Source organism: Oryctolagus cuniculus, chromosome 3 (assembly GCF_051225735.1).
Source record: "Oryctolagus cuniculus isolate XC-2025 breed Fujian yellow rabbit chromosome 3, ASM5122573v1, whole genome shotgun sequence".
Taxonomy (NCBI): Eukaryota; Metazoa; Chordata; class Mammalia; order Lagomorpha; family Leporidae; genus Oryctolagus; species Oryctolagus cuniculus.
The window spans coordinates 20,001,895-20,024,895 of NC_142869.1; the positions used below are offsets into that span (position 1 = coordinate 20,001,895).

Sequence of the window (23,001 nt, forward strand, 5' to 3'; positions counted from 1 at the left end):
TCTCTCTCTCTCGCTGTAACTCTTTCAAAAAATAAATAAATAAATAAATCTTAACCAAAGAAGGTGGGGGGAGGCCAGAGAAGAGGGGCTTTCAGTGCCAATTCTGGAGGCAGAATGGACCGAGAGGAAATGCAGTGGGAAGAGAACTGGCACCATGCCCTGCACCCCCAGTGTGCACATTACGTGTGCACACAGATTCACAAAAAAAGCAGTGATCTAACCCACAGGACTGAGTTAAGGGTTTACACATACAGGTATATAGGGGGCATCAAGGCAGCCAAACCTGTTGAGAACCAGAATCCCACAACTGTGGGGCCTCATGGACCCTACACCAAAAGCCCATGACGCAGTACTTAGAAAAGTTCCAGGGCCCTCAGCAAACTGAAATTTTCAAATCTTGGTTCTGGTGATCTCACCTGAACAGGACACAGCCTTCCTGATGCTGCCAACTCATATCCGCCCCCTCCTTCCCACCCCAGCTCCCAAGAGACCCCAAGGTCTGAACAGTTCAGAACTGTTTCAGCCCAGCTGCAAAGGCCATGATCTCTGGCCAGGCTGCGAATCACCTGACCTTGAGCTGGGTGACCATTAGCTAGGGTGGGGGAGGAGGCTTAGGGCCACCTTGCAGGTGTGTGAGTGGACTTGTCTCCCTTAGGTGTGGTAGTAGGGAAGGCCACCTGACAGATTCTGCTTGTGGGAGAGTCGGTTCTGTCTCCAGAGCATCTGTCCAGGGAGTTTGGGGCATCTTTGTGTTATTCCCAAGCATTGTAGCTTCCCAACAGATACACATCCAGTGAAAGCTCTTGAACTCCAAGTTCGAGGTCAAGCACGGCTGAGCGACCCGAGATCCCACAATCCCATGCTCCCAGGGCCCAGACCTCCCCAACACTCTATCAGAGAATCCCAAGAATGCATGCCAGGTCATATGCACGGTGTTCTTTATTGTCACAGGTTAGCCAAGGACAGGGAAAGGTATGCAGGGGGGCCTTCAGGCTGAAAATGGAGGAAGGGGAATGGGAACCACTTAGGTTCTGAACTCTGCCTTTGCTCCCAGCTGGTAATAGTGAGATTTGGAACATCAGCCATAGGGACAGGGAGTAGGACCCCCCCCACCTTAGATGCAAGCACAGTGTTGTGTGAGAAGGTTGGGCACCATCTCATATTTGAAGGAGTAACCGCCGTCGGAGGTGGTGCGGACACGTAAGGGCCTCATGGTCCCTGGGACTGCAGCACAGCAAGGCTGGGCCCCTGGCAACAAAGAAAGGACTGGGATGGGGGTCGGGGGAACCCCAGGGACAGGTAGGGGCGTGTCTGCTGGGGTGGGCAGCCCACAGCCCCCGTGACAGTAGTGGAAGATGAAACTGGGAGGGTGCACGATCCATCGGTCCCAGCCCAGCTCCTGGAAGGAGATGTTGAGCGAGGCTCGGTGGCAGTAGGCGTGGGCAGCAGGTTCCTCCGGAGGCCTCTGCAGCAGGCGCAGAGCAGCGGGAGACCAAGGCCAGGGCATCGGGGGAGCTGAGCGTCGGGTTCTCTCCCCTCCGCCAGGGGGTCTGGCCTTCGTGTGGGCCACCAGGAAGGGTGTGGTCTCAGGCCGGGCTGAGCAGACACACAGGGGACAGCGCAGCAGCAACACCAGGACAGGGTGGGTCAGCAGAGGGAGAGCAGAGGCGGCCAGGTGCAGCACAGCCCAGCGAGGGGGCGCGTGGCCCAAGGACATGGGCACAGCTGTGGGTCCCCCAGAAGACAGCGTCAACAGGTCGAGCAGGGGCCCAGAGCTATTGGAGGCTGCTGCACCCTGCCTGTTGAGCCCGGTGTAGAACCAAAGCTGAGCCGAAGTCACCTTGCGGCTGCGTATGTGCCGGGACGGCCGGAACACGTACGTGAAGAGGCCCTCCTCGGCCTCCTGGGCCAGCCCTCCAGCAGCCGGCTGGTCCTCACAACCGGCACCTGCAGAGGACAGAGGTAAGGGAGAGGGCAGCTGTGGCTGAGCAGAAGTGCATCACGGCTGCTATTCCTGAGCGCGCCATGACGTGCCAGCGCTCTGCTGAGTGCCCTCCTACCCGGACAACTTCAAAAACGACGCAGCACTGCCAACTTCCCGCAGGGTGGTTTGCCCACTAACAGGCCCATCAGCAACGTGCTGCTGTCTCCCTCCAGCAGCCTCGAGAACTGACAGACTTGAACTAGCTGAGAAGTGGTATCTTGAACGGTGTGTAGGTGGGTGTTCGCTGCTTACACTTCTCTGGGCATCTCAGAAATATTAGGTGATAAGTTAAAATCATTCTGTTTTTAAAAGACAGAATGAACAAAATAAAAGACCAGAAAGAACAAAAATGGGGGTGAGAAGGCAGTCCTTTCCCCAAGAGTTTCTTTTTCTTTCTTTTTTTTTTTTTTTTTTTTTTTTTTTTGACAGGCAGAGTGGACAGTGAGAGAGAGAGACAGAGAGACAGGTCTTCCTTTGCCGTTGGTTCACCCTCCAATGGCCGGCGCACCGTGCTGATCTGAAGCCAGGAGCCAGGTGCTTCTCCTGGTCTCCCATGCGGGTGCAGGGCCCAAGCACTTGGGCCATCCTCCACTGCACTCCCGGGCCACAGCAGAGAGCGGGACTGGAAGAGGAGCAACCGGGACAGAATCTGGCACCCCGACCAGGACTAGAACCCGGTGTGCCGGCGCCACAGGCAGAGGATTAGCTTATTGAGCCGCGGTGCCAGCCCAAGAGCTTTCTAAAATCGTCAGGAACCGGCAGCAGTCTGAGGGCTGGCAGTGAGAGCCACACTAGTAAATGACCACTCTCAGAAAATTCAGAACAACTGACCCATTTTGCAGGTAAGGAAACCGAGGCTTAGAGAGGTAAAGGGATGTTTAACTACCAAGTGGCCAGCCAGGGATTCTGCCCAATTCCAAAACCATACTACCTAGGGATGAGCTGAGGGTGGCAGGCGGGAGTGGGTCGGTGTCTGCTCTAAGAGACAGCCGTGCCAGATAAGAAAGACCACCCAGAGGAGCACCTTATTCATCTGTCGATGGAACACAGGCGAGAGAGGTAAGATGGGAACCTAAGGGACAGTAGGCTCCTCTCCCAAGCAGTTTCCCAGCCAATCCTCCCGCATCCCCGATGTCTTCTCAAGTCTCAGCTGCCTGGGGGTGAGGAAACAGGATTTGGGAGAGGAAGCAGAGAGAGAGATGGGAGGAAAGATGGCAGGAAGGGGCTGAGATCAGATCTGTCTCTGGAGTCCCTTGATCTACCTGGCACATACCTCCCGAATGCCTCCCACAAGCCAAGCACTCTACGTCACTGCCTCATGTGATCCTGAGGGGTAGGTGTGACTGCCCATTTTACAGATCTGGAGACAGAGGCTTGGGCCCATTGTTGCAAAGCTGGCTGAGCGGCAGGGCTGAGCTTGAATCCCAGGTCTGCCGGGCCCCCAAGCCCATGCAGTCCTCCTGGGCTGTTTCCTGAGGTCACCCTGCCAGTTCCCACCCAGTTACCTGCGGCCGGGAAAAGGATGGCCTGGGAGACATCCTCTTCCTCTGGCTCCGAGCCCCTGTGCAGGAAGCCTCCTGGGGCATGTCTTCGGGGCAGCCGCCGTACTCCAGGAGCTCCACCTGCCCCGCTCACCGCCGGAGGTCCCAAGGCGTCCAGGAACAGGGTCCTCACCTTGGCCAAGACAAGCTCCCGGTCGAGCTCCGGCCCGAGGCAGCCATGCCCGCCCTGCGCGGCCAGCAGCAAGAGGAGCAGCTGGGGCACCATAGCTCACCTGGCCCTGCGAATGGGGGACCCACACCCTCCCTGCGCTCCTTCTGTCAGGGTCTGCCCGGAGTCTCCCTGCTCTCCCTCCCCATCTCCCCACCCGCCCTCTTCTACCTTTCTCACCCCAGGCTTGCCCAGGCCTTCCCACGCCCTGCAGTCCGTAGTGCCCCTGTCCATGGCACTGAGACCTCCTATCTCTGACGCAGATGTCTGCGGCCCTGAGCCTTATCTCCCACTCCCGCCAAGAATGCGGGGTAGGGGGCTGGGGAGGGTTTTCACCCCAAGTGACCTGACCCCCCCACACACATACACACACAAACATACCATCTCTCTCTCTCATACACACATACACAAAGTGTGTGTGTGTGTGTGTGTGTGTCACATCCTAGCACAGTAGGACATCGGTAGGACAGGAGCCTGAAACCTGGGGTCAGCCAGCCCCTTAAGAGTGTCATTTGCCAGGGACACAATACACCAGCCCCGGCTCCTCTGGGGCCCCTTTCAAACAAGCAACTGCTGGGGGCCAGCTGTGGGGGGAGGGCTGGGGCAGGGGGCAGGTGGTCCCGCCTGCTCTATACTTAGCCTGGAGAAGCCGGCCTGGACTCTTGTCCTCCAGCTGTGTCATCAGAGAATATTTTTGGGACTGGCAGCTGCAGGCGCCTCTGCCACTCAGGGCCAAGCCTGGCGGGTGGCTGGGGACCTGGCGGCTGGAGGTGGGAGGGAGGAGGGGAAAGGGGCCCAGGCTGTGGGAGGGGGCTGGGAACAGAGCAGGAAGCCAGGCCGCGGGCCGAGGAGGCAGCGGGGCCCCTTGCTGGAAAGGCAAACAGGAAGGACTGCCCCCTGAGCTCGGGACTCTGGCTAGGGACTCGCCGCCGCCGCCGCCGCGGCAGAGCTGCAGCTGCGGGCCCAGGGTAAGCTGGCGAGCAGGAGCGGGCGGCCCGGGCAGAGTTGGGAGGGTCCCCGCACCCGGGGCTCCTCGCTCGCCGCCTCCGGGGCGTCCGCCGCCCTCTCTTCCTCCGCCGCCGCTGCGGGCTAGTCTGCAGCCGCCGGGATGAAGGCGGGCTCGGGGGATCAGGGGAGCCCCCCGTGCTTCCTGCGCTTTCCGCGGCCCGTGCGGGTGGTGAGCGGCGCCGAGGCCGAACTCAAGTGCGTGGTCCTGGGGGAGCCGCCGCCCACTGTCGTGTGGGAGAAGGGCGGCCAGCAGCTGGCGGCCTCCGAGCGCCTGAGCTTCCCGGCGGACGGCGCCGAGCACGGCCTGCTGCTGAGCGGCGCGCTACCCACCGACGCCGGGGTCTACGTGTGCCGCGCCCGCAATGCCGCCGGCGAGGCCTACGCCGCGGCCGCCGTCACTGTGCTGGAGCCGCCCGCGCCCGAGCCCGAGCCGCCGCTCGCCGAGCGCCCGCTGCCGCCGCCGGGGACCGGGGAGGGCGCCCCGGTGTTCCTGACGGGGCCCCGATCCCAGTGGGTGTTGCGGGGGGCGGAGGTGGTGCTGACTTGCCAGGTGGGGGGCCTTCCCGAGCCCACGTTGTACTGGGAGAAGGACGGGATGGCCCTGGACGAAGTGTGGGACAGCAGCCACTTCGTGCTGGAGCGGGGCTGCGCCGAGGGTGGTCAGGGCGCGAGCCTGGCACTGCGCATCCTGGCGGCGCGGCTGCCGGACTCGGGCGTCTACGTGTGCCACGCCCGCAACGCGCACGGCCACGCGCAGGCCGGCGCGCTGCTCCAAGTGCACCAGCCCCCGGAGAGCCCTCCTCCGGAGGGAGCCGACGAGGAGCCCGCGCCCGTGGTGGAGCCGCTTAAGTGCGCGCCCAAGACCTTCTGGGTGAACGAGGGCAAGCACGCCAAGTTCCGCTGCTACGTGATGGGCAAGCCCGAGCCCGAGATCGAGTGGCACTGGGAGGGCCGCCCCCTGCTCCCGGACCGCCGCCGCCTCATGTACCGCGACCGCGACGGCGGCTTTGTGCTCAAGGTGCTCTACTGCCAGGCCAAAGACCGCGGGCTGTACGTCTGCGCGGCGCGCAACTCGGCGGGCCAGACGCTCAGCGCCGTGCAGCTGCACGTCAAAGGTAGCGCCTGGAGGGGGGGGGGGGGGCGTCCGGGGCCTGGCCGGGCGTCTCTAGCGCCCCCACCGGGGGAGGGAAGCCCGCAGTAGCAAGAGGACTCCGTACCCTGCCCGCCTCCCACCCCCTCCAGGGACTCGGATTTGGGAGGTCTCCAGGGCACTGGGAAGTCTTAGCGAAATTCCAAGTGATTCCGAAGCAGATGGTGAAAACCACTAAGAGAAGGTTGACGTGCCAAACTTGAGGACCTACCGTTCTCCAACCTTGTTATTTTCCTCCTTCCCCAACTGAGTTCCCATCGTGCTTCCCACCATAGACAGAGGAAAGCATTTTGGGGGTGCGAGTCCCGCATCCTAGCGGATGACACCCTCGGGCTGGCACCCAAACAAGCGTGGGGCCCCTGGGCTGCAGTGGTGGCCTCGCTGGCACAGTTGGGTGCGCACGGCACCAAGCCTCAGGTCCCTCTTCGGGGAGAGGGGGAGGAAGAAGCCCCATGGGAAGGCGAGAGAAACTTCCCAGGGCTGCACACACAGCTTCACCCTCTGGTTATTGCCAACATCTTGTGTTTTTACATTTGACCTTCAGTTGCGAACCTGATGAAAATACCTTAAAAACGAAGTTGAACTCAGAGGCCCTTGCGGAATCTCTGAGGAACCTCCTAGAGGCCTCGGCGGGGGGAGAGTTTGAAAATCACTGATCCGGTCCAGCCCTTCCCCTCCCTTCCCCTCCCTTCCCCTCATTTTCTAGGCCAGGCTGTCCCCCTTGCATTCCCACACGAGCAAGGAAACTGAGGTCATGTCAGGATCAGATGAGAATTGAGGCTCTCTGCCTTCCCTGCCCGTGGCTTTGCGGGGATTCCGCAGTGCCTGCTGGCCCTGGGAAGAGAACAAATAGCAGAGGCTGATGTGTGTTCAGGAGTACCGCCGCCCCCCGCCCTGTCCGGTCCTTCTCCGTCTCCAGCGCCTTCTCCGTCGTCTCTCCCCTGCCTGCAGAGCCCCGCCTCCGCTTCGCAAGACCGCTGCAGGATGTGGAGGGCCGGGAGCATGGGATTGCGGTGTTGGAGTGTAAAGTCCCCAACTCCCGCATCCCCACGGCCTGGTTCCGCGAGGACCAGCGGCTGCTGCCCTGCCGCAAGTACGAGCAGATCGAGGAGGGCACGGTGCGCCGCCTCATCATCCACAGGCTGAAAGCGGATGACGACGGCGTGTACCTGTGCGAGATGCGGGGCCGGGTGCGCACGGTGGCCAACGTGACGGTCAAAGGTCAGCTGGCCGGCTGCGGGGGTGTGAGGAGGCTGAGGCGGGCAGGCGCCCAGACACGGAGCTGATGGGTGTTCTCCCTTTGCGCATCTCAGGGCCCATCCTGAAGCGGCTGCCCCGGAAACTCGACGTCCTGGAGGGCGAGAACGCGGTGCTGCTGGTGGAGACGAGAGAGGCTGGGGTGGAGGGGCGCTGGAGCCGCGATGGGGAGGAGCTGCCAGCCACCTGCCAGAGCAGCTGTGGCCACATGCATGCCCTCGTACTTCCGGGGGTCACCCGGGAAGATGCTGGCGAGGTCACCTTCAGTCTGGGCAGCTCCCGGACCACCACTCTGCTCAGAGTCAAATGTGAGGGCAGGAGGGCCCAGGCGGGAGGGTGACCAGCTGTCTGAGCTGGCAGGCAAAGCAAATTCAAGGCAGATGGGCCACGGGAGGCTGAGCAGAGCTCACAGGGGAACCGTGCCTCTGTCTCAGGCGTCAAGCACAGCCCTCCAGGCCCGCCCGTCTTGGCTGAGATGTTCAAGGGCCACAAAAACACGGTGCTGCTGACCTGGAAGCCTCCGGAGCCAGCCCCCGAGACCCCCTTCATCTACCGGCTGGAGCGGCAGGAGGTGGGCTCCGAAGACTGGATCCAGTGCTTCAGCATCGAGAAGGCTGGAGCCGTGGAGGTGCCGGGGGACTGCGTGCCCTCGGAGGGTGACTACCGGTTCCGGGTCTGCACCGTCAGCGAACACGGCCGCAGTCCCCACGTGGTGTTCCACGGTTCCGCTCACCTCGGTGAGTCGGTCCCGCCAGACCCTGCCCGTCAGCGGCCGTACCCTGGGTGTGTCCACCTCTCCCTCTTTCTGTGTCTTGTCCTCCTGGAGCCTTCCAGCTGCCAGCCCCCGGCCCCTGCTCGGCCCTCCGGTGCTGACAGCTGCACTCTGTCCCTGCCTCAGTGCCTACAGCTCGCTTGGTCGCAGGTCTGGAAGATGTGCAGGTGTATGACGGGGAAGACGCCGTCTTCTCCCTGGATCTCTCGACCATCATCCAGGGCACCTGGTTCCTTAATGGGGAAGAGCTCAAGGCTAACGAGCCGGAGGGCCAGGTGGAGCCTGGTGCCCTGCGCTACCGCATGGAGCAGAAGGGCCTGCAGCACAGACTCATCCTGCGTGCCGTCAAGCACCAGGACAGCGGCGCCCTGGTGGGCTTCAGCTGTCCGGGTGTGCAGGACTCGGCTGCCCTCACCATCCAAGGTTGGTGCCAGGGAGGCCCTGTGTGGCTAGATAGAACCAAGACATACAAGTCCTTCTGGCCAAATGCGGGAGATGCCGAGTTGCCACTTCTGGCGTCTGGGCCCGGAGAGTACATCTGCCGTGGGCTCAGATTGAGGGCTTGGAAGTCCTGAAGGTCAGGTTCAACTCCAATGCAACATCCAAAACACTCCCTGCAAACTCTGTGAGGCTAATCTCTCAGTTGTCTGGAGTGCTTTGTGGTTTATAGAGTTCTGTTGCATTTGTTATCTAGAGACACAGGCTGCTTCCTGCCCTGTTATCTAATCCTTAACACTGTCCTCTCGCTTCCTACGTGCCACCGACCCAGTCACTCTACGGATGTCAACACAGCCCTCTCTCTCATCAGCCCTGTAAGATAGATCTTTGGCTATCCCTGTTTTATAGACAGGGAAACTGAGGCACACGAAGTGAAGTGACTTGCCCAAGGTCACCAAGCTAATGAGAGGTGGTGCTGGATTAATTCAGTGGGCAGACTGGCTGCAGAGTCACACGATGCCACATGTGTGGAAACCGGGGAGAGGGAGATGCGGCATCCCCCAGGAGGGTGCGCAGGGGAGTGGGTGCTGCTGGCATTTGCTGTCTGCCCACTGCTGGAGTTTGTAAGACCAGTCACAGCCCAGCAGCACCCCAGCACGGGGGCCTTGAGGGGGTGAGCACCCAGCTTTGCAGGCGGAGGGCGCGGGCATGGGGGCAGTGTTTCCAAATGGGACCTAGGATCGCTGGCGTCAGAACTACCTGGAGGGCTGCTCTACAATAATGCAGATTCCCAGGCTCCTTAGGAGTCACACTTGGGCGTCTGAGAATCTGCATTTCCAGTAGGCTCCCCAGCAATTCTTATGCGCACCAAAACCATTATTCTGAAAGGTGGCGGGTAAGCCCCAGCCTGCTTTGAGAAACCCCAACAGGTGCGTTGACCATGCCACTGAGGGCACGGTTGTCAGATTCTGCCTCTCCCCACGCAGAGAGCCCCGTGCACATCCTGAGCCCTCAGGAGAAGGTGTCGTTGACCTTCACGACCTCCGAGCGGGTGGTGCTGACCTGTGAGCTCTCCAGGGCGGACTTCCCGGCCACCTGGTACAAGGAGGGGCAGAAGGTGGAGGAGAGCGAGTCGCTGGTGGTGAAGATGGATGGGCGCAAACACCGCCTCATCTTGCCCGAGGCCAAAGTCGTGGACAGCGGCGAGTTTGAGTGCAGAACGGAAGGGGTCTCAGCCTTCTTCAGCCTCACTGTCCAAGGTCAGGAGCCCTGCTGGCCTGGGCTGCTCCAGCTGAGACTGGCCCTGGGGGCTTTGCCAGCCCTGCCCCCCTGGTCTGCCTTGCTGGGCGGGGGGTGGCACGGAGAACATCTTTCAGATTGCTCTGCACCTACTCCTCAGCCCTCTCAGGCACCAGCACGCTCTGCACGTCGCCCCCCATTCCTTCTGCTGAGTTGGGTCAGGAGACAAATGCAGTTAAGGCAAAGGGAGATAGGAGCTAGCATTTGTCGTGTGCACCTGCTCTGAGCCGAGAATGCTGCCAGCTCCTTTAACTATGCACCGTTTCATTTCCTCTTCCCAAGTGGTGAGGGGCAGTGTTTCTCCAGCTCAAGATGAAAGACACTGAGACTCAAGAGCTTTTGTGACTTGCCCATTGGCACACAGCCGGCACACACCTCGGCTGGGCTGCACACCCTGGACGGGCTGCTCCTGCCGCCCCAGCCATCAGCCCCAATAGGTGTTTGTTGAGTGCACAATCCAGTGATCCTCACAAGCTGGTCTGTGCTCTGGGTGCTTCAGGACCCCCTTGGGGTCTCGCTGTAAATGCATCTGCCCAGGCCCCCAGGCTTATGGCAGCCTGAGGACCTCTCAAGGTTGACTCTGGGAGGACGGCTGGGAGCCGCTGACCCTGCTCATCTTGGCCCTGTGAGTGGAAATCCTGCTTTCAACCTGGCCCCTGCCTACATGCACCTGGTGACAGGGAGCTCGCTACCCATAGGGGGCGCCACTCAGTGGGCCATGCTCCACGTCCTGCCCATCCTGGAGGCGTTCCTTGTGAAAGCAGCAGTGAGCACAGCCTCTGTGGCTTGTGATAGTGACCTCCCTTGAGCCTGGAGAAGTGGTGGCTGCCACCCTGCAGCTCCTTCCCACCACGTCCCCACTCAGCCACCTCTGATCCTCTGGGGACCCGCAGAGCACCCAGGTGCACCTGCCACGCCCTCAGGATCTCACGTCATTGCCCTAAAGCCCCCTGCACAGCACAGACAGGGTCTTCCGGCCACGCAGCCGGTCTGCACTCAGGGCTTCTGCTTGGGAGCGGGGGGTGTCTGTGCCATCCATCTCTTTCCTCCACCCAGATCCCCCGGTGCACATCGTGGACCCCCGGGAGCACGTGTTTGTCCACGCCATAACCTCCGAGTGCGTGATGCTGACCTGTGAGGTGGACCAAGAGGATGCCCCCGTGCGCTGGTACAAGGACGGGCAGGAGGTGGAGGAGAGTGCCCTTGTGGTGCTGGAGAACGAAGGGCCCCGTCGCCGCCTGGTGCTGCCCACCGCCCAGCCGCCAGACGGGGGCGAGTTTCAGTGTGTGGCTGGAGAGGAACGGGCCTACTTCACTGTCACCATCACAGGTGGGGGACTGGGGGAGCCACAGTGAGACAGGCGGAGGGGACCTGTGCCCCTGTGGGAGCAGCAGACACACCCTTGCTCTTCCTAGCCCTGGCCAACCTCCCCCAAGCTGGTCTCACCCCCACCACTACACCCCCACCTCTGCTCCACCATGGTCGAGTCACACTCGAGGTGGGCTGTCACAAGCACCCTGGGCTCAGCTACACTTGTCCATTCGGAAGAAGAGGCTGTCCCGCAGCAGAACCTTCAGGGTGACGGTCCTGTGGCAGGGCAAGGTCTAGAACGTGTGGCCCTAGGTCCTGGAGAGGTCAGATGATCACAGACCGGAGCCCCAACCGTCCTCTCCCCAGATGTAGCCGTCAAACCTTCCCCTAGCCAGCCCTAGAAAGGAGGGAGGTTCCTGCAGCCGCAGCCCCCACCACGGTCCCTGTTGCACAGCACAAAGCCTGGTGCGCTCTGGTGACTGCTTGTGTCTTCCTGGCTGGGGACAGCCGTAGTCAGGGGACCTGCAGAGCCACTGTGAGGAAGTCTGGGGGCGGTCCCTCTTTTGTGAGCAGGTGGCCTATTTCCCAAGAGTAGACAACGGACCTGAATGAGGACAGCAGGGTGCCCTGGCGCAGCCCCTCGTGCCCAGCGGCAGCTGTCCCTGTCCCCCAGATGTCTCCTCGTGGATCGTGTACCCCAGCGGCAAGGTGTACGTGGCCGCCGTGCGCCTGGAGCGCGTGGTGCTGACCTGCGAGCTGTGCCGGCCCTGGGCCGAGGTGCGCTGGACCAAGGACGGCGAGGAGGTGGTGGAGAGCCCGGCCTTGCTCCTGCAGAAGGAGGACACCACGCGCCGCCTGGTGCTGCCTGCCGTCCAGCTGGAGGACTCTGGCGAGTACCGGTGTGAAATCGACGACGAGTCGGCCTCCTTCACCGTCACCGTCACAGGTGTGAGCCCTCCCCCGCTCCCAGAGGACAGTCCCGATCCTGGCGGGGGGTGGGGTGGGGTAGGCTGAGGGTGTCCTTGCAGGGAAGAGCCCAGGCCCCCTGTGGGAGTAACGGGCTCCTCCCCCAGTGCCCAAGTAGCACAGGAGTAGTAACTGCGTTCCACCTGCCCGTGTACCCAAGCACTTGCCCTGGACCGGGTGCTGGGATCCAGCTGGTGAGTAACGCAGACACAGTCGCTGTCCTCAGAGAGCTGCCGGTGTAGCCAGCAAGGCAGGGGTCGCAAACGTGCACTCTCTGGGGCCCATGAAGTCCACGGATGTGTTTTGTTTGGCCTGCAGAGTCCTACCAAAGTCAGGACAGTGCAAATAGCAATCCGGAGTTATGCGTCCTCTTGAAAAAGCCGAAGACCCGGCGGCTCTGGTCCCGTTTTCCCCCGTGGCGACGAACAGCTGGCGCTGAGTAGCAGCTGCCCCCATAGTGGGGGGCCCACATTCCTCTGCCCCCTCCCCACCCCCGCCTCTCCCCGCAGATCACCACTGACCCAGCCTACCTGGCCCCTGTGTTAAACCAATAAACCTTGCAAAGAAATGTGCAGTGACACCTCGTGATGAGTGCCGTGAGGGAAGAGGGCAGAGGAATCGAGAGAGCTAAGCAGGAGAGTCAGGGAGGGCCCGGAGGGAGTGACCTGTCCCCACGCGTTCTAGCCTGGCTCAGAACGTTCTGCATCGCACAGAGTGCGTGGCCTGGCAGGACAGCCAGGCGAGCCACAGAGTCTCAGACGTGGGCTGTCCAGGGAGCCCAGGACTGGGGTTGCTACCCTAATCGGCAGGTAGCAGGTGGTACCTTCCAAGCGGATGCTGGAGCTGTAGAGCTGGGCATGGGCGGAGGTGGGAAGAGAACATCCAAGGTGGGAAAAAAGCACAGGACGACTTTGGAAAGGAAGTGGTTCAAGGCCGGAGACTTTGGGGCACCAGCTCACAGCACTGGTCCCAGTGTGGAGGAAACGGGGTCAGGGGTCATAGAGCCTAGGTAGCTGCATGTCGCACAGAAGAACCCCAATGGCTGCACTGGAATGACTGTCACCCTCCCCCTGCCCTGCCCTAGGAGCAGTGCCCCAGCCCAGGCCGCCTGCCCCCACCGTCTGCACCACAGAGTGCAGCCTGGCACACACACACACACACAAGTCCACAATGCCAGCAAGGCTTTCAGCACGAGTCCCCTTCGCCTCCCCTGCCCCCAGCCCTGGCTGGACCAAACAGCCCTGAGACACACATTCCAGCCCCAACAAAACACAAAGCTCTCCACGGAGAAGTTCACACAAACTGCCTCAGCTCCAGGCCAGAGTGAATCAAGGCTGACACCAAGCTGAAGGCTCGGGGCTGGGCACCCCATCACTGCACGCTGCCCTCACCCCTTCCCAGGCAGCCACACTCTGCAACCCACAGAAGCAGCCTGCGTCCTCCAAACCTTAGGGCAAGCCCGTCTGGGGAGGTGGTTTGCCTGGGCTCACGCCCTGTAGGGGCGGGACTCCTGAGTGTGCCAATACCATTGCCCCTACAAATCTAGCAGTTCACCAGCCCAGCCACAAGGGGGCAAAACGTTAAAGGAGTGCCAAAGTCTCCTGGAGAAGAGATCCTAGCGGATGGAGCAGGCATGGGCTCAAGGCACCGGTCACCTCTGGTTTTGACCTGGCTCCCTTTTGGTGGAAGTGTGGCCGGCACTTGGACATGAGCTTCCAGAATCGGCTTCCAGCATCTCTGGGGTACTCAGACAGGTGTCGGCGGCTCTCATGCACAGCTCCAAAGAACATTGTTGAATCCCTGCAAGCCTCAGCTGGGAAACCTCCCTGCTGACTCTGCAGCATCCCAGCCTCCCTTCAACACTTGGTGCTTCTTCCCCTGGCCTGGAGTGGGTGTGGCCAGCCGAGATCCCTGGGAAGCTGCTGGCTCACTCTGTGTCCGGTTCCCTCGTCTAGAAAACGGGGCTAGAGCAATAACGCCAAGTGTGGAAAGTGCGTCTGACTATAAATGGAAGCAGTGTATGAGGGCACTGCGAAAAGTTGGTGGGAAATGCATATCATGATACCTACGGGGGTCTCTGCTCAATAGGGGCTCAATGGTTCCCAAGGAGGCATCTTCCGTCCCTTACCATCAGATTGGTAAGCCTTTACGCACCAGCAGAAATGATCTTGTTTTTCTACGAGATTTGGAAGTACCCTGGATAAGTGTACTTACAATCCGAAACCCAACAACTGTTTAAAAAAAGGCTTTTTCATCTCCATAGCACCTGTGCTTGCCCACGGTAGAACTATTCCCAGTCTCTCATTCTCTGGCTCAAGGTGACATCTCTCTGTCCGTATGTCTGCAAGATAAGGATCTGCCTTTTACTCCACTTAGGCTGGGTGTGCTATATGTTACACTGCAGAAATGGGAATGTGATTACGGGGTGCCCCGGTGGGGGCAGAGGCTCTCCGTGATATGTCAGAAATCCATGATTTCTGGACTCTGGAGAACTCCAGATTGTCTTAACACCTCTGGCCCCGAGGATCTCAGAGAACTGGTTGTGGCGCACCATTACCTGTCGCTGTTATTGTTACATGCAGGAGCTTGCTATCTGGTGGGCGCCAGGGACTTCAGTGCTGCCCCGTGGCTTCAGGGAGGCCGAGTCTGCAACAGCCTGTGCTTGCCCCCACTCTGCAGAGCCCCCCGTGCGGATCATATACCCCCGGGATGAGGTGACCTTGATCGCCGTGAGCTTGGAGTGTGTGGTGCTGATGTGTGAGCTGTCGCGGGAGGACGCCCCCGTGCGCTGGTACAAGGATGGCCTGGAGGTGGAGGAGAGCGAGGCCCTGGTGCTGGAGAGTGACGGGCCCCGCCGCCGCCTGGTGCTGCCCGCGGCCCAGCCCGAGGATGGGGGCGAGTTCGTGTGCGACGCCGGAGATGACTCCGCCTTCTTCACCGTCACTGTCACAGGTGAGCAGTCTCTGGGGCTCCCCGGGGAGGGGAGAGAGGCAGGGGGCTGAGGGCCATACACCCAACCATGCTTACTTTCGGAATCGTAGGGGTCTCCCACGTGCCCCCACAAACTTCCTCCTTTGTCAGCTGCCGGAGAGCCACGCCCATACACATCAGTGAGCAGAGGTCTGGTGGAAGGGAACCTAGCAATTAGGACCATTTGTGCGCTCATGCGTTTATTCAACAAATACTTGCTGAGCAACTGCTGTGTGCTCGCAGCTCTTGGAGATGCTGGGGATGCAGAGGGGAAACAGAAGGAGAAATCCTGTCTGCCTGGAGCTGACGCTCTAGTGAGGGAGGACAGGCGAGAAAATGAGTGAAGTAGGAGGCTGGGCGGGCGGTGGGAGTGTGCAGAAGGCCAGGTAGGGGAAGGGACTAGGGAGCGGGGGAGGGGGCGTAGAGAGGGGTGTGCGTTGGGGTCAGGCAGAGCTGGGTGTGGATCTGGATTTGTGCCTTGTCTGTGAGACTTCAGGCAAGTCACTTTGCTCGGAAGAGGCCCCAGGCCCTCACCTGCCAAGTGCAGCCCACACCCTGGGGAGTGGGCCAGTTGCTGAGAAGAGAGCTGCAGTGGGCTTAGCACTGTGGCTGGCAGCCCGCAGTGCCCCCTGGGTGACAGCTAGCGCCATTCCCAAGAGCTGTGCTGATAATCCGCTGGGAGAGGCGGGGAGGGGCCTGCTAGCGAGCCCACGTGCCCCTCTGTGCCCACCCCCAGCCCCACCAGAGAGGATCGTGCACCCCGCAGCCCGCTCCCTGGATCTGCAGTTCGGGGCTCCAGGGCGTGTGGAGCTGCGCTGCGAGGTGGCCCCCGCTGGGTCCCAGGTGCGCTGGTACAAGGATGGGCTGGAGGTAGAGGCATCAGACGCCCTGCAGCTGGGCGCCGAGGGGCCCACCCGCACCCTGACCCTGCCCCACGCCCAACCTGAGGATGCTGGGGAGTATGTGTGTGAGACCCGCGATGAAGCTGTCACCTTCAACGTCAGCCTGGCCGGTGGGTGCTTCCGGGCAGCCTAAGGTGGGGGTGGGGAGGAGGCAGGGGCGAGCACGGGTGTCTGACACTGGACACTCTTTGTGCAGAGCCCCCAGTGCAGTTCCTGGCGCCAGAGGCAGCCCCTAGCCCGCTCCACGTGGCTCCTGGGGAGCCGGTGGTGCTGAGCTGTGAGCTGTCCCGGGCTGGCGCGCCTGTGTTCTGGAGCCACAATGGGAAGCCAGTGCAGGAGGGCGAGGGCGTGGAGCTCCGAGCCGAGGGCCCCCGCCGTGCCCTCTGTATTCTGGCTGCAGACCTAGCCCACACAGGCCTGTACACCTGCCAGTGTGGGGCAGAGCCAGGAGCCCCCAGCCTCAGCTTCACCGTCCAGGTGGCGGGTGAGTATGCCAGGCAGAAAGCCCGACACCGGCACCCCCTAGCCTCACCCCTTCCAGCACGCCTTATCCGCCCCTTGCCTTGCCCCTCTTGCCTCCCACTGCCCTCCTCTCCACCCTGGGGCCTCTCCCTCCCAGTGACCCCCAGCTCTGACCCCCACAGAGCCCCCCGTGCGGGTGGTGGCCCCCGAGGCAGCCCAGACAAGGGTTCGGAGCACCCCAGGTGGGGACCTTGAGCTGGTGGTGCACCTCTCCGGGCCGGGGGGCCCCGTGCGCTGGTACAAGGACGGGGAGCGACTGGCGAGCCAGGGGCGGGTGCAGCTGGAGCAGGCCGGGGCCAGGCAGGTGCTGCGGGTGCGGGGGGCACGGAGCGGGGACGCTGGGGAGTACCTGTGCGACGCACCCCAGGACAGCCGCATCTTCCTCGTCAGCGTGGAAGGTAACAGTGCACCCCTCACACCCTTTGAGCCCTGGAACCCCAAGGACCAACCCCCGCCGCCAGCCCCAGCCCTCCTTCCCCGCACCATTCAAGACCCTTCTCATCCCCCCGCCCCCACCTTGCTGCCCCTGGCTCCAACCAATGCATGCATGACCATTGCTCAGACGAGGGCACAGGGCTCTCCGCCCTCCTCCAGGAATCCTCAAATAGGAGGAGGCATAGCCCAGTGATTCAGAACAGGGACTCTGGAGTTGGCCCAGCCGGGTTTCCACCAGGATCCTGTTTCCCCATATTGTACCACATTAGTCAAGTTGCCCAATCCTTGTCTGAGCTCTGGCTCAGAAATGAGGAGACATTGCTTGTCTTAAGGGGCTGTGCTATAAACAGGGTGCATGGTAAACTGTCTGTTATTCTCAGGGAGTCAGAGGACGGGGGGTGGAGGGGCTGAGCGATGGCTCCGAGAGGAGCTGGTCTCTCAAAGGAGTGGTAGGGGATTGGCATGCTGGCTTTGGGGCATCCCCCTGGCCACCACCCACCCACCACCCAGGACGGCAGTGAGGGTCTGAATCCTGGGGCTGGGATGGAGAGGAGAGGAGTGGGGGGGGGAGCCAGCCCAGCTCACAGGCTGGTCCCACCCCTAGAGCCACCACCGGTGAAGCTGGTCTCCGAGCTGACGCCACTAACTGTCCATGAGGGTGACGATGCCACCTTCCGCTGCGAAGTCTCGCCACCAGAGGCTGACGTCACGTGGCTGCGCAACGGAGCCGTGGTCACCCCAGGGCCCCAGCTGCAGGTGGCCCAGAGTGGGTCAAGCCGCTCGCTCACCGTGCGAGGCTGCCGGCTCGAGGACGCAGGGACCGTGACTGCGCGGGCAGGGGCCACAACCACCAGTGCCCGGCTCCACGTTCGAGGTTTGGTACTGATGAGGACAGAAGAACCCTGTTCGCTGTTTCCACACCCCCAGCCCTGCCCTTGTCTAAGCGGAGACCACTGCCGGGGAGCCGGGAGAGCCTGGCGTCCCGGCCTGGCTCCATGGCTTCCCCCCTTCTCCCCTCCAGAGACAGAGCTGCTGTTTCTGCGGCGGCTGCAGGACGTGCGGGCAGAGGAAGGCCAGGACGTGTGCCTTGAAGTGGAGACAGGCCGCGTGGGCGCAGCGGGGGCCGTGCGCTGGGTGCGAGGCGGGGAGCCCCTGCCCCTCGACTCTCGCCTGTGCGTGGCCCAGGAAGGCCACATCCACCGCCTCGTCATCCGCGGGGTCGTGCTGGCTGACCAGGGCACCTACGGCTGTGAGAGCCACCACGACCGCACCCTGGCCAGGCTCAGCGTGAGGCGTGAGTGCCCCGTCCTCTCCTAGCCCATGGCCTGCCCGCCCTGGCACAGCCTCTCCTGGCTAACCCAGAGCCTCTGGGAGCCCCCACCAAAGTGCCCTCGCCACTGAGGAGAGCCAGTCCTGGCTGTCCCAGTCCACGGGTAGAACCTAGTGCAGCCTGCCCAAAGCACAATGTGTCTTTTTCTAGTATTTTCTACTCACCTGAGACATCCACGTGGCCTTCGCATTCTTTTTCGTATTCCCAAGATGACTTTGCTAGAAACATAAACGTTACACTCTAAAAAGACTCCCGGTGTTTATGCTTCAAGTCCTGCCTAGTTAAGAAGTGGGGGTGGCTAGCAAATAGCACCCCTACCACCCGCCCCAAACTGGAGCCTTGCGCAGCTGTGTGACCTCAGGCAAGTCACTCCACCTCTCTGAGCCACATCTCCTTTAAAATGGGGCTGTCCCCATCTCAAGGGTCCCTGGGCACATTAGCTGATATAATGTGAAAAGCTCTCACAACACACACACAGAGCTTGGTGAATGGCTGCTGGTGGTGATACGCTTTCTCTTCTAATTTATTTCCTGCCTTTAATCATCACAGTGAGCCCCTGTCTCGTTGCTGATCTGCCCTGCACAACTGGGGAACCAGGGCCCAGAGAGGTCGAGCAGTTGGCCAAAGGTCACACAGCACGCAAGCTATGCCATGGAGCTGGGTTCCAACCTCACCCAGTGCGTCTGACTCCAAATTCTATGCTTCTCCCACTGCACACCTCACACAACCCCCTCCCCAAGACATGTCCTCCTCTCCTGACCCCGATACGCCCCTCCTCCCACCAAGTCTGACTGGCCCTGGTTCTCAACTTCTGTTGTCAGAGCCTTAGGCTGGGTGTTGGAGGTGGAGCCGGCAGGGCCAAGGGGAGATGGAGTCCCTGCTATCCCCACCCAGAGCTGGAGCCCTAATCTTCCCTCTCTCCCCGTTCTCCACCCCCACCCCCAGCGAGGCAGCTGAGGGCACTGCAGCCTCTGGAGGATGTGACCGTGAGCGAGGGAGGCAGTGCCACCTTCCAGCTGGAGCTGTCCCAGGAGGGCATGACTGGGGAGTGGGCCCGGGGTGGAGTCCGGCTGCAGCCGGGGCCCAAGTGCCACATCCACGCCGAGGGGCGCACCCACCGCCTGGCACTCAGCGGCCTGGGCCTGGCCGACTCCGGCTGCATCTCCTTCACGGCGGATTCTCTGCGCTGCGCGGCCAGACTCACCGTGAGAGGTGCGGCCTCTGGGCCTGCCGCCTGCCTGCTCACCTGTGCGGCTCTACTCACTGTCCCGGTGTGACTACTGACCCCACGACCCGTGCGGCCCCCACTGACCATGCCTGTCCCAGTGTGGCCCTTACTGACACCACCACCACCCCACTAACCAGAGAGTGACTCCCCCGGCCCTGTGCCCTGAGTGTGGCTTCTCTGACCTGTCCCGTTCCACGGGGCCCCATACTGAGCATGCCTGAATGTGGCCCTCTGACCACACCTGCCTGCCCGCTCTGCCAGGCTGTGGGTAGCCCCCGAGATCACCCAGCTGCCACCTGCTCACCGACTGCCTCTCTCAGGGCGACTCCATTTGCAGTTCTGCTTGAGTGTCCCTCGGTTTGGCTGCCAGCCTCGGTGTGTTCTCCACTGGCCACACCTGCTCTAGGGGCACCCCCACTGCTCCTCTGAATGCATGTGTCTCCCACTGCCCTCTGCAGCCAGGCCTTGCCTCCACCGGCCATCCCCACCTACGAGTGACTCCCCTGGCATCTCTGCCTCAGTTTCCCCCACTGCCACAGTTTCCCCATGCTGCCCTCAAGGCCCAGCATGTCCCCCGCTGGCCAGCATCCCCTTTGGACCATCTGTCCCCCCCTGCCCCCCACTCACTGGTGGTCTCCACTGATCGCTATGTCTAAATGTGTGGGCTGCTCACCCCTTAGAGCCAAGTGTGTCCTCCTTGTCCTTGCGAGCTGGGTGTCCAGCCGGTGCTTACGCCTGCTCCCTCTGCACGGTCCTCCTTCTCCCACCCCCAGAGATCCCAGTGACCTTTGTGCGGGGGCCACAGGACCTAGAGGTGATGGAGGGTGACACAGCTACGTTGGAGTGTGAACTCTCTCAGACCCTGGCTGATGTCACTTGGGAGAAGGTCAGAGCCCAGCCCCAGCCCAGACCAATGTGAGGAGGCTAATAGTGCTCCTAACAGGACCAATACCGCCAGATGTGCCGAGCCTTGCAACACCCCTGTGAGAAAGGGCTTATCACCCTGCTCAGTGGGGCGACATTGCTTGCCCAAGGGCAGCCCAAAGGGGTAGGGCTCTTGTTTAAAACCAGGTTTGCCTGGTTCCACAATCGGCTCACCCGCTATATGATCAGCACCTCCCGTGCCCCCAGCGCCCGTCCTTAGCCCTAACGTCTCCAAAGGAAGACACTTTTCCAAAAGGGGTTTCCAGAGCGACCCCGAAGGCATGGGGTCAGCCAGACCCCAGCCTTTGAACGAGAGACTCTCCCAAACGTGCCTCGAGAGCGCTTGGCATCAACAGAGGGCGCCGCCGCTTTCCAGGGGGGTGGCCACGGGCTCCCAGATGGGCTCTCTCCGACCCTCTGCAACTCCCGCCCCTAGGATGGGCGAGCGCTCACCGCCAGCCCTCGGCTCAGGCTCCAAGCCCTGGGCACGCGCCGTCTTCTACAGCTGCGGCGCTGCAGCCCCTCGGACGCTGGGACCTACAGCTGCGCGGTGGGAACGGCTCGCACCGGGCCCGCCCGCCTGACCGTGCGCGGTGGGTATGGGGCGAAGCGAGGGCTGGGCACTGCTTTGGGCACTGGGGCTTTGGGGCCAGTCTCTTCTCCAAGGGGCTGACCCGCAGAGCTCAAGGAGGCGGGGCAGGGAGGGGCGTGGTCGGGCCCGCCGCTCTGTCCCGCCTCACGGCCCCGGGCTCCGCCCCAGAGCGCACGGTGTCGGTGCTCTGCGAGCTCCGGGCGGTGCGTGCCCGCGAAGGTGACGGCGCCACATTCGAGTGCACGGTGTCGGAGGCCGAGACCACGGGAAGTTGGGAACTCGGAGGCCGCCCGCTGAGACCCGGAGGCCGCGTTCGCATCCGACAGGAAGGTCTGGCCTCCCTGTGACCTTTTCTGGCCCCTTGCCGCGGGCCCCAGACTCACACAGACCCCGCCCCATCAGGATAAGCCCCGCCCCTTCCGCGAATGGGGCCCGCCCCCAGCTCTGAGTCCTGAACCGTGCGTCCTTGCGCTCTGTATCCCCCAGTCCACCCACTCCAGTGCGCACTTACCGCGCCGGAACCGCCCCCTTCCCCGAGGGCGCACTGCCGTCCACCCTCATCTGCGAATCCTCCCCGGAGGCAGCTCCGCCTCTCTAGCGCCCCCTTCACCCGTAGGAAAGAAGCACATCCTGGTGCTGAGCGAACTGCGCACAGAGGACGCCGGCGAAGTCCGCTTCCAGGCGGGTCCCGCCCAGTCCTTGACTCTGCTGGAGGTGGAGGGTAAGCAGCTGGAGTAGGAGCGACGGGAGAGGGGCATCACCTCCAGCTCTGGGACTCACAGCTGGCGGCTGGCCCCAAGAGCATGCCGCCTGCCCCTCCCGGGGCTGTCCTCGGGGCGGGTCACGGAGGGCGGCGCGTATCCCGCGGAGGAGGAGGTTTTGAAGTGAGGGTACAGAGGACCAGGGCCGTGGCACAGAGCGCTGAGAGCAGGCGTGTGGGGGATCAGGGAAGGAAGGTGCATCCCCTCCTGGGGGGCTGTGCGCGCCTCTGAACTTCAGCCCCGCCCCCCAGCCTTGCCTCTCCAGATGTGCCGCCGCCCCCCGCGCGAGAAGACGGTTCTGGTCGGCCGCCGGGCGGTGCTGGAGGTGACTGTGTCCCGCTCCGGGGCCCACGTGTGCTGGTCGCGGGAGGGGACCGAGCTGTGCCCGGGAGACAAGTACGAGATGCGCAGCCACGGCCCCACCCACAGCCTGGTCATCCGTGACGTGCGACCTGAGGACCAGGGCACCTACTGCTGCCAGGCGGGCCAGGACAGCGCTCACACACGGCTGCTGGTCGAGGGTGAGTGAAGCCCACGGGCCAGAGGGCAGAGGGGACAAGAGGGGCACCCGGGAGCTGCTGGGCCCAGGCACGCCTGCAGGAGGTTGTCTAGGACGTGGGGTGGCCGGCGGTTCTGGGATGCAACAGAGGTGACGAGTGGGGGGTGTGGTCACTCGCACCCAGGGCTGTGGAAAGGAAGGTGCCCTGAGCTTGGTTGAGGTCAGCTGTCCCCACCTCCCCCACCCTTTCCTGTCGGAGCCCCTGGATCCTGTGTGCCCCCTTCCTGAACACCCCATTTCTGCCAGCTCCTCTAACTTGCCACCTACCCACCACCATCTACATCTGCCCCCACCCTCTCCTGCTCTCTGCCCAGCCACCTTCTTTCCCTCCCAGCAAATTCAGTGTGAGCCTGGGCAGAGGCCCCTGGGCGAGCCCCATCTCCCTCCTCCTAGGAGATGCCCACCCTCCACTGCAAACCTTTGCATTCACCTCACCAGGGCTGCCCTGCCCCCCCCCCAAGCTGACCACCACTTTCCTGGCCCTCCCCCCAGACTTCCCTGACAGAGGCCCACAGAGCAGGGGGCAGAGGCAGAGGCAGAGGGCCTGGCTCTTCCTGTGTGGGTGCCCAGGCCCTGCCAGGGGGGAGGCAGGTGGGTGCCCCCTCTCTCCCCAGCCCCACGCAGAGCCATTCCTCTGCAGGTAATTAGGAGACAGAAGCGAAGGCCAGGCGGGTGCCCTCGGACAGCGTGGAAGGCATGTGCCCTCCCCACTTCAGGGTCCGGGGGTGGGGTGGGGGAGACGGTGAACCAGAGGTGTTGGGAAACAATAAAGTGCTACAGCTCCTTGCCCTGCCTCTCTGTGTAGCATGCAAGGACGGGCCTTGCCGAGGGCAAGAGCCGCTGGGTGGTAAGTGACACGGGGGGTGGGGGGGCAGTGCTCCAG

General features: G+C 62.4%; 2 protein-coding genes across 8 annotated transcripts; one reads left to right on the forward strand and one right to left on the reverse strand.

Moving 5' to 3' along the window:
• Positions 1-1,114: 1,114 nt before the first annotated feature.
• On the reverse strand, positions 1,115-3,751 carry INHA (inhibin subunit alpha). The gene is given in 2 exon segments (NM_001171489.1): positions 1,115-1,947; positions 3,490-3,751. Coding segments are annotated over 2 exon segments (1,095 nt in total).
• A 204-nt stretch (positions 3,752-3,955) lies between these two features.
• Positions 3,956-22,904, forward strand: OBSL1 (obscurin like cytoskeletal adaptor 1). 7 transcript variants are annotated; one of them, XM_089328013.1, is made up of 21 exons: positions 3,956-5,817; positions 6,804-7,073; positions 7,166-7,417; positions 7,544-7,846; positions 8,008-8,304; positions 9,306-9,578; positions 10,675-10,947; positions 11,603-11,875; positions 14,575-14,847; positions 15,602-15,877; positions 15,964-16,251; positions 16,412-16,687; positions 17,329-17,598; positions 17,746-18,018; positions 19,000-19,266; positions 20,056-20,168; positions 20,643-20,799; positions 20,967-21,128; positions 21,415-21,519; positions 21,811-22,080; positions 22,767-22,904. In XM_089328013.1, exons 1-21 carry the CDS (start codon positions 4,803-4,805, stop codon positions 22,862-22,864), a joined length of 5,784 nt encoding a protein of 1,927 aa, XP_089184139.1. In that variant the 5' UTR covers positions 3,956-4,802; the 3' UTR covers positions 22,865-22,904.
• The last annotated feature ends 97 nt before the right edge of the window (positions 22,905-23,001 follow it).

What these genes read in the sequence shown, in the direction of transcription:
- OBSL1 (XM_089328013.1), top strand. Translation starts at nt 4,803, where the DNA reads ATGAAGGCGGGCTCGGGGGATCAGGGGAGCCCCCCGTGCTTCCTGCGC. An exon ending in CCACGGTTCCGCTCACCTCG is followed by an intron (nt 7,847 to 8,007) that starts GTGAGTCGGTCC and finishes TCCCTGCCTCAG; the next exon opens with TGCCTACAGCTCGCTTGGTC. An exon ending in CTTCAACGTCAGCCTGGCCG is followed by an intron (nt 15,878 to 15,963) that starts GTGGGTGCTTCC and finishes CTCTTTGTGCAG; the next exon opens with AGCCCCCAGTGCAGTTCCTG.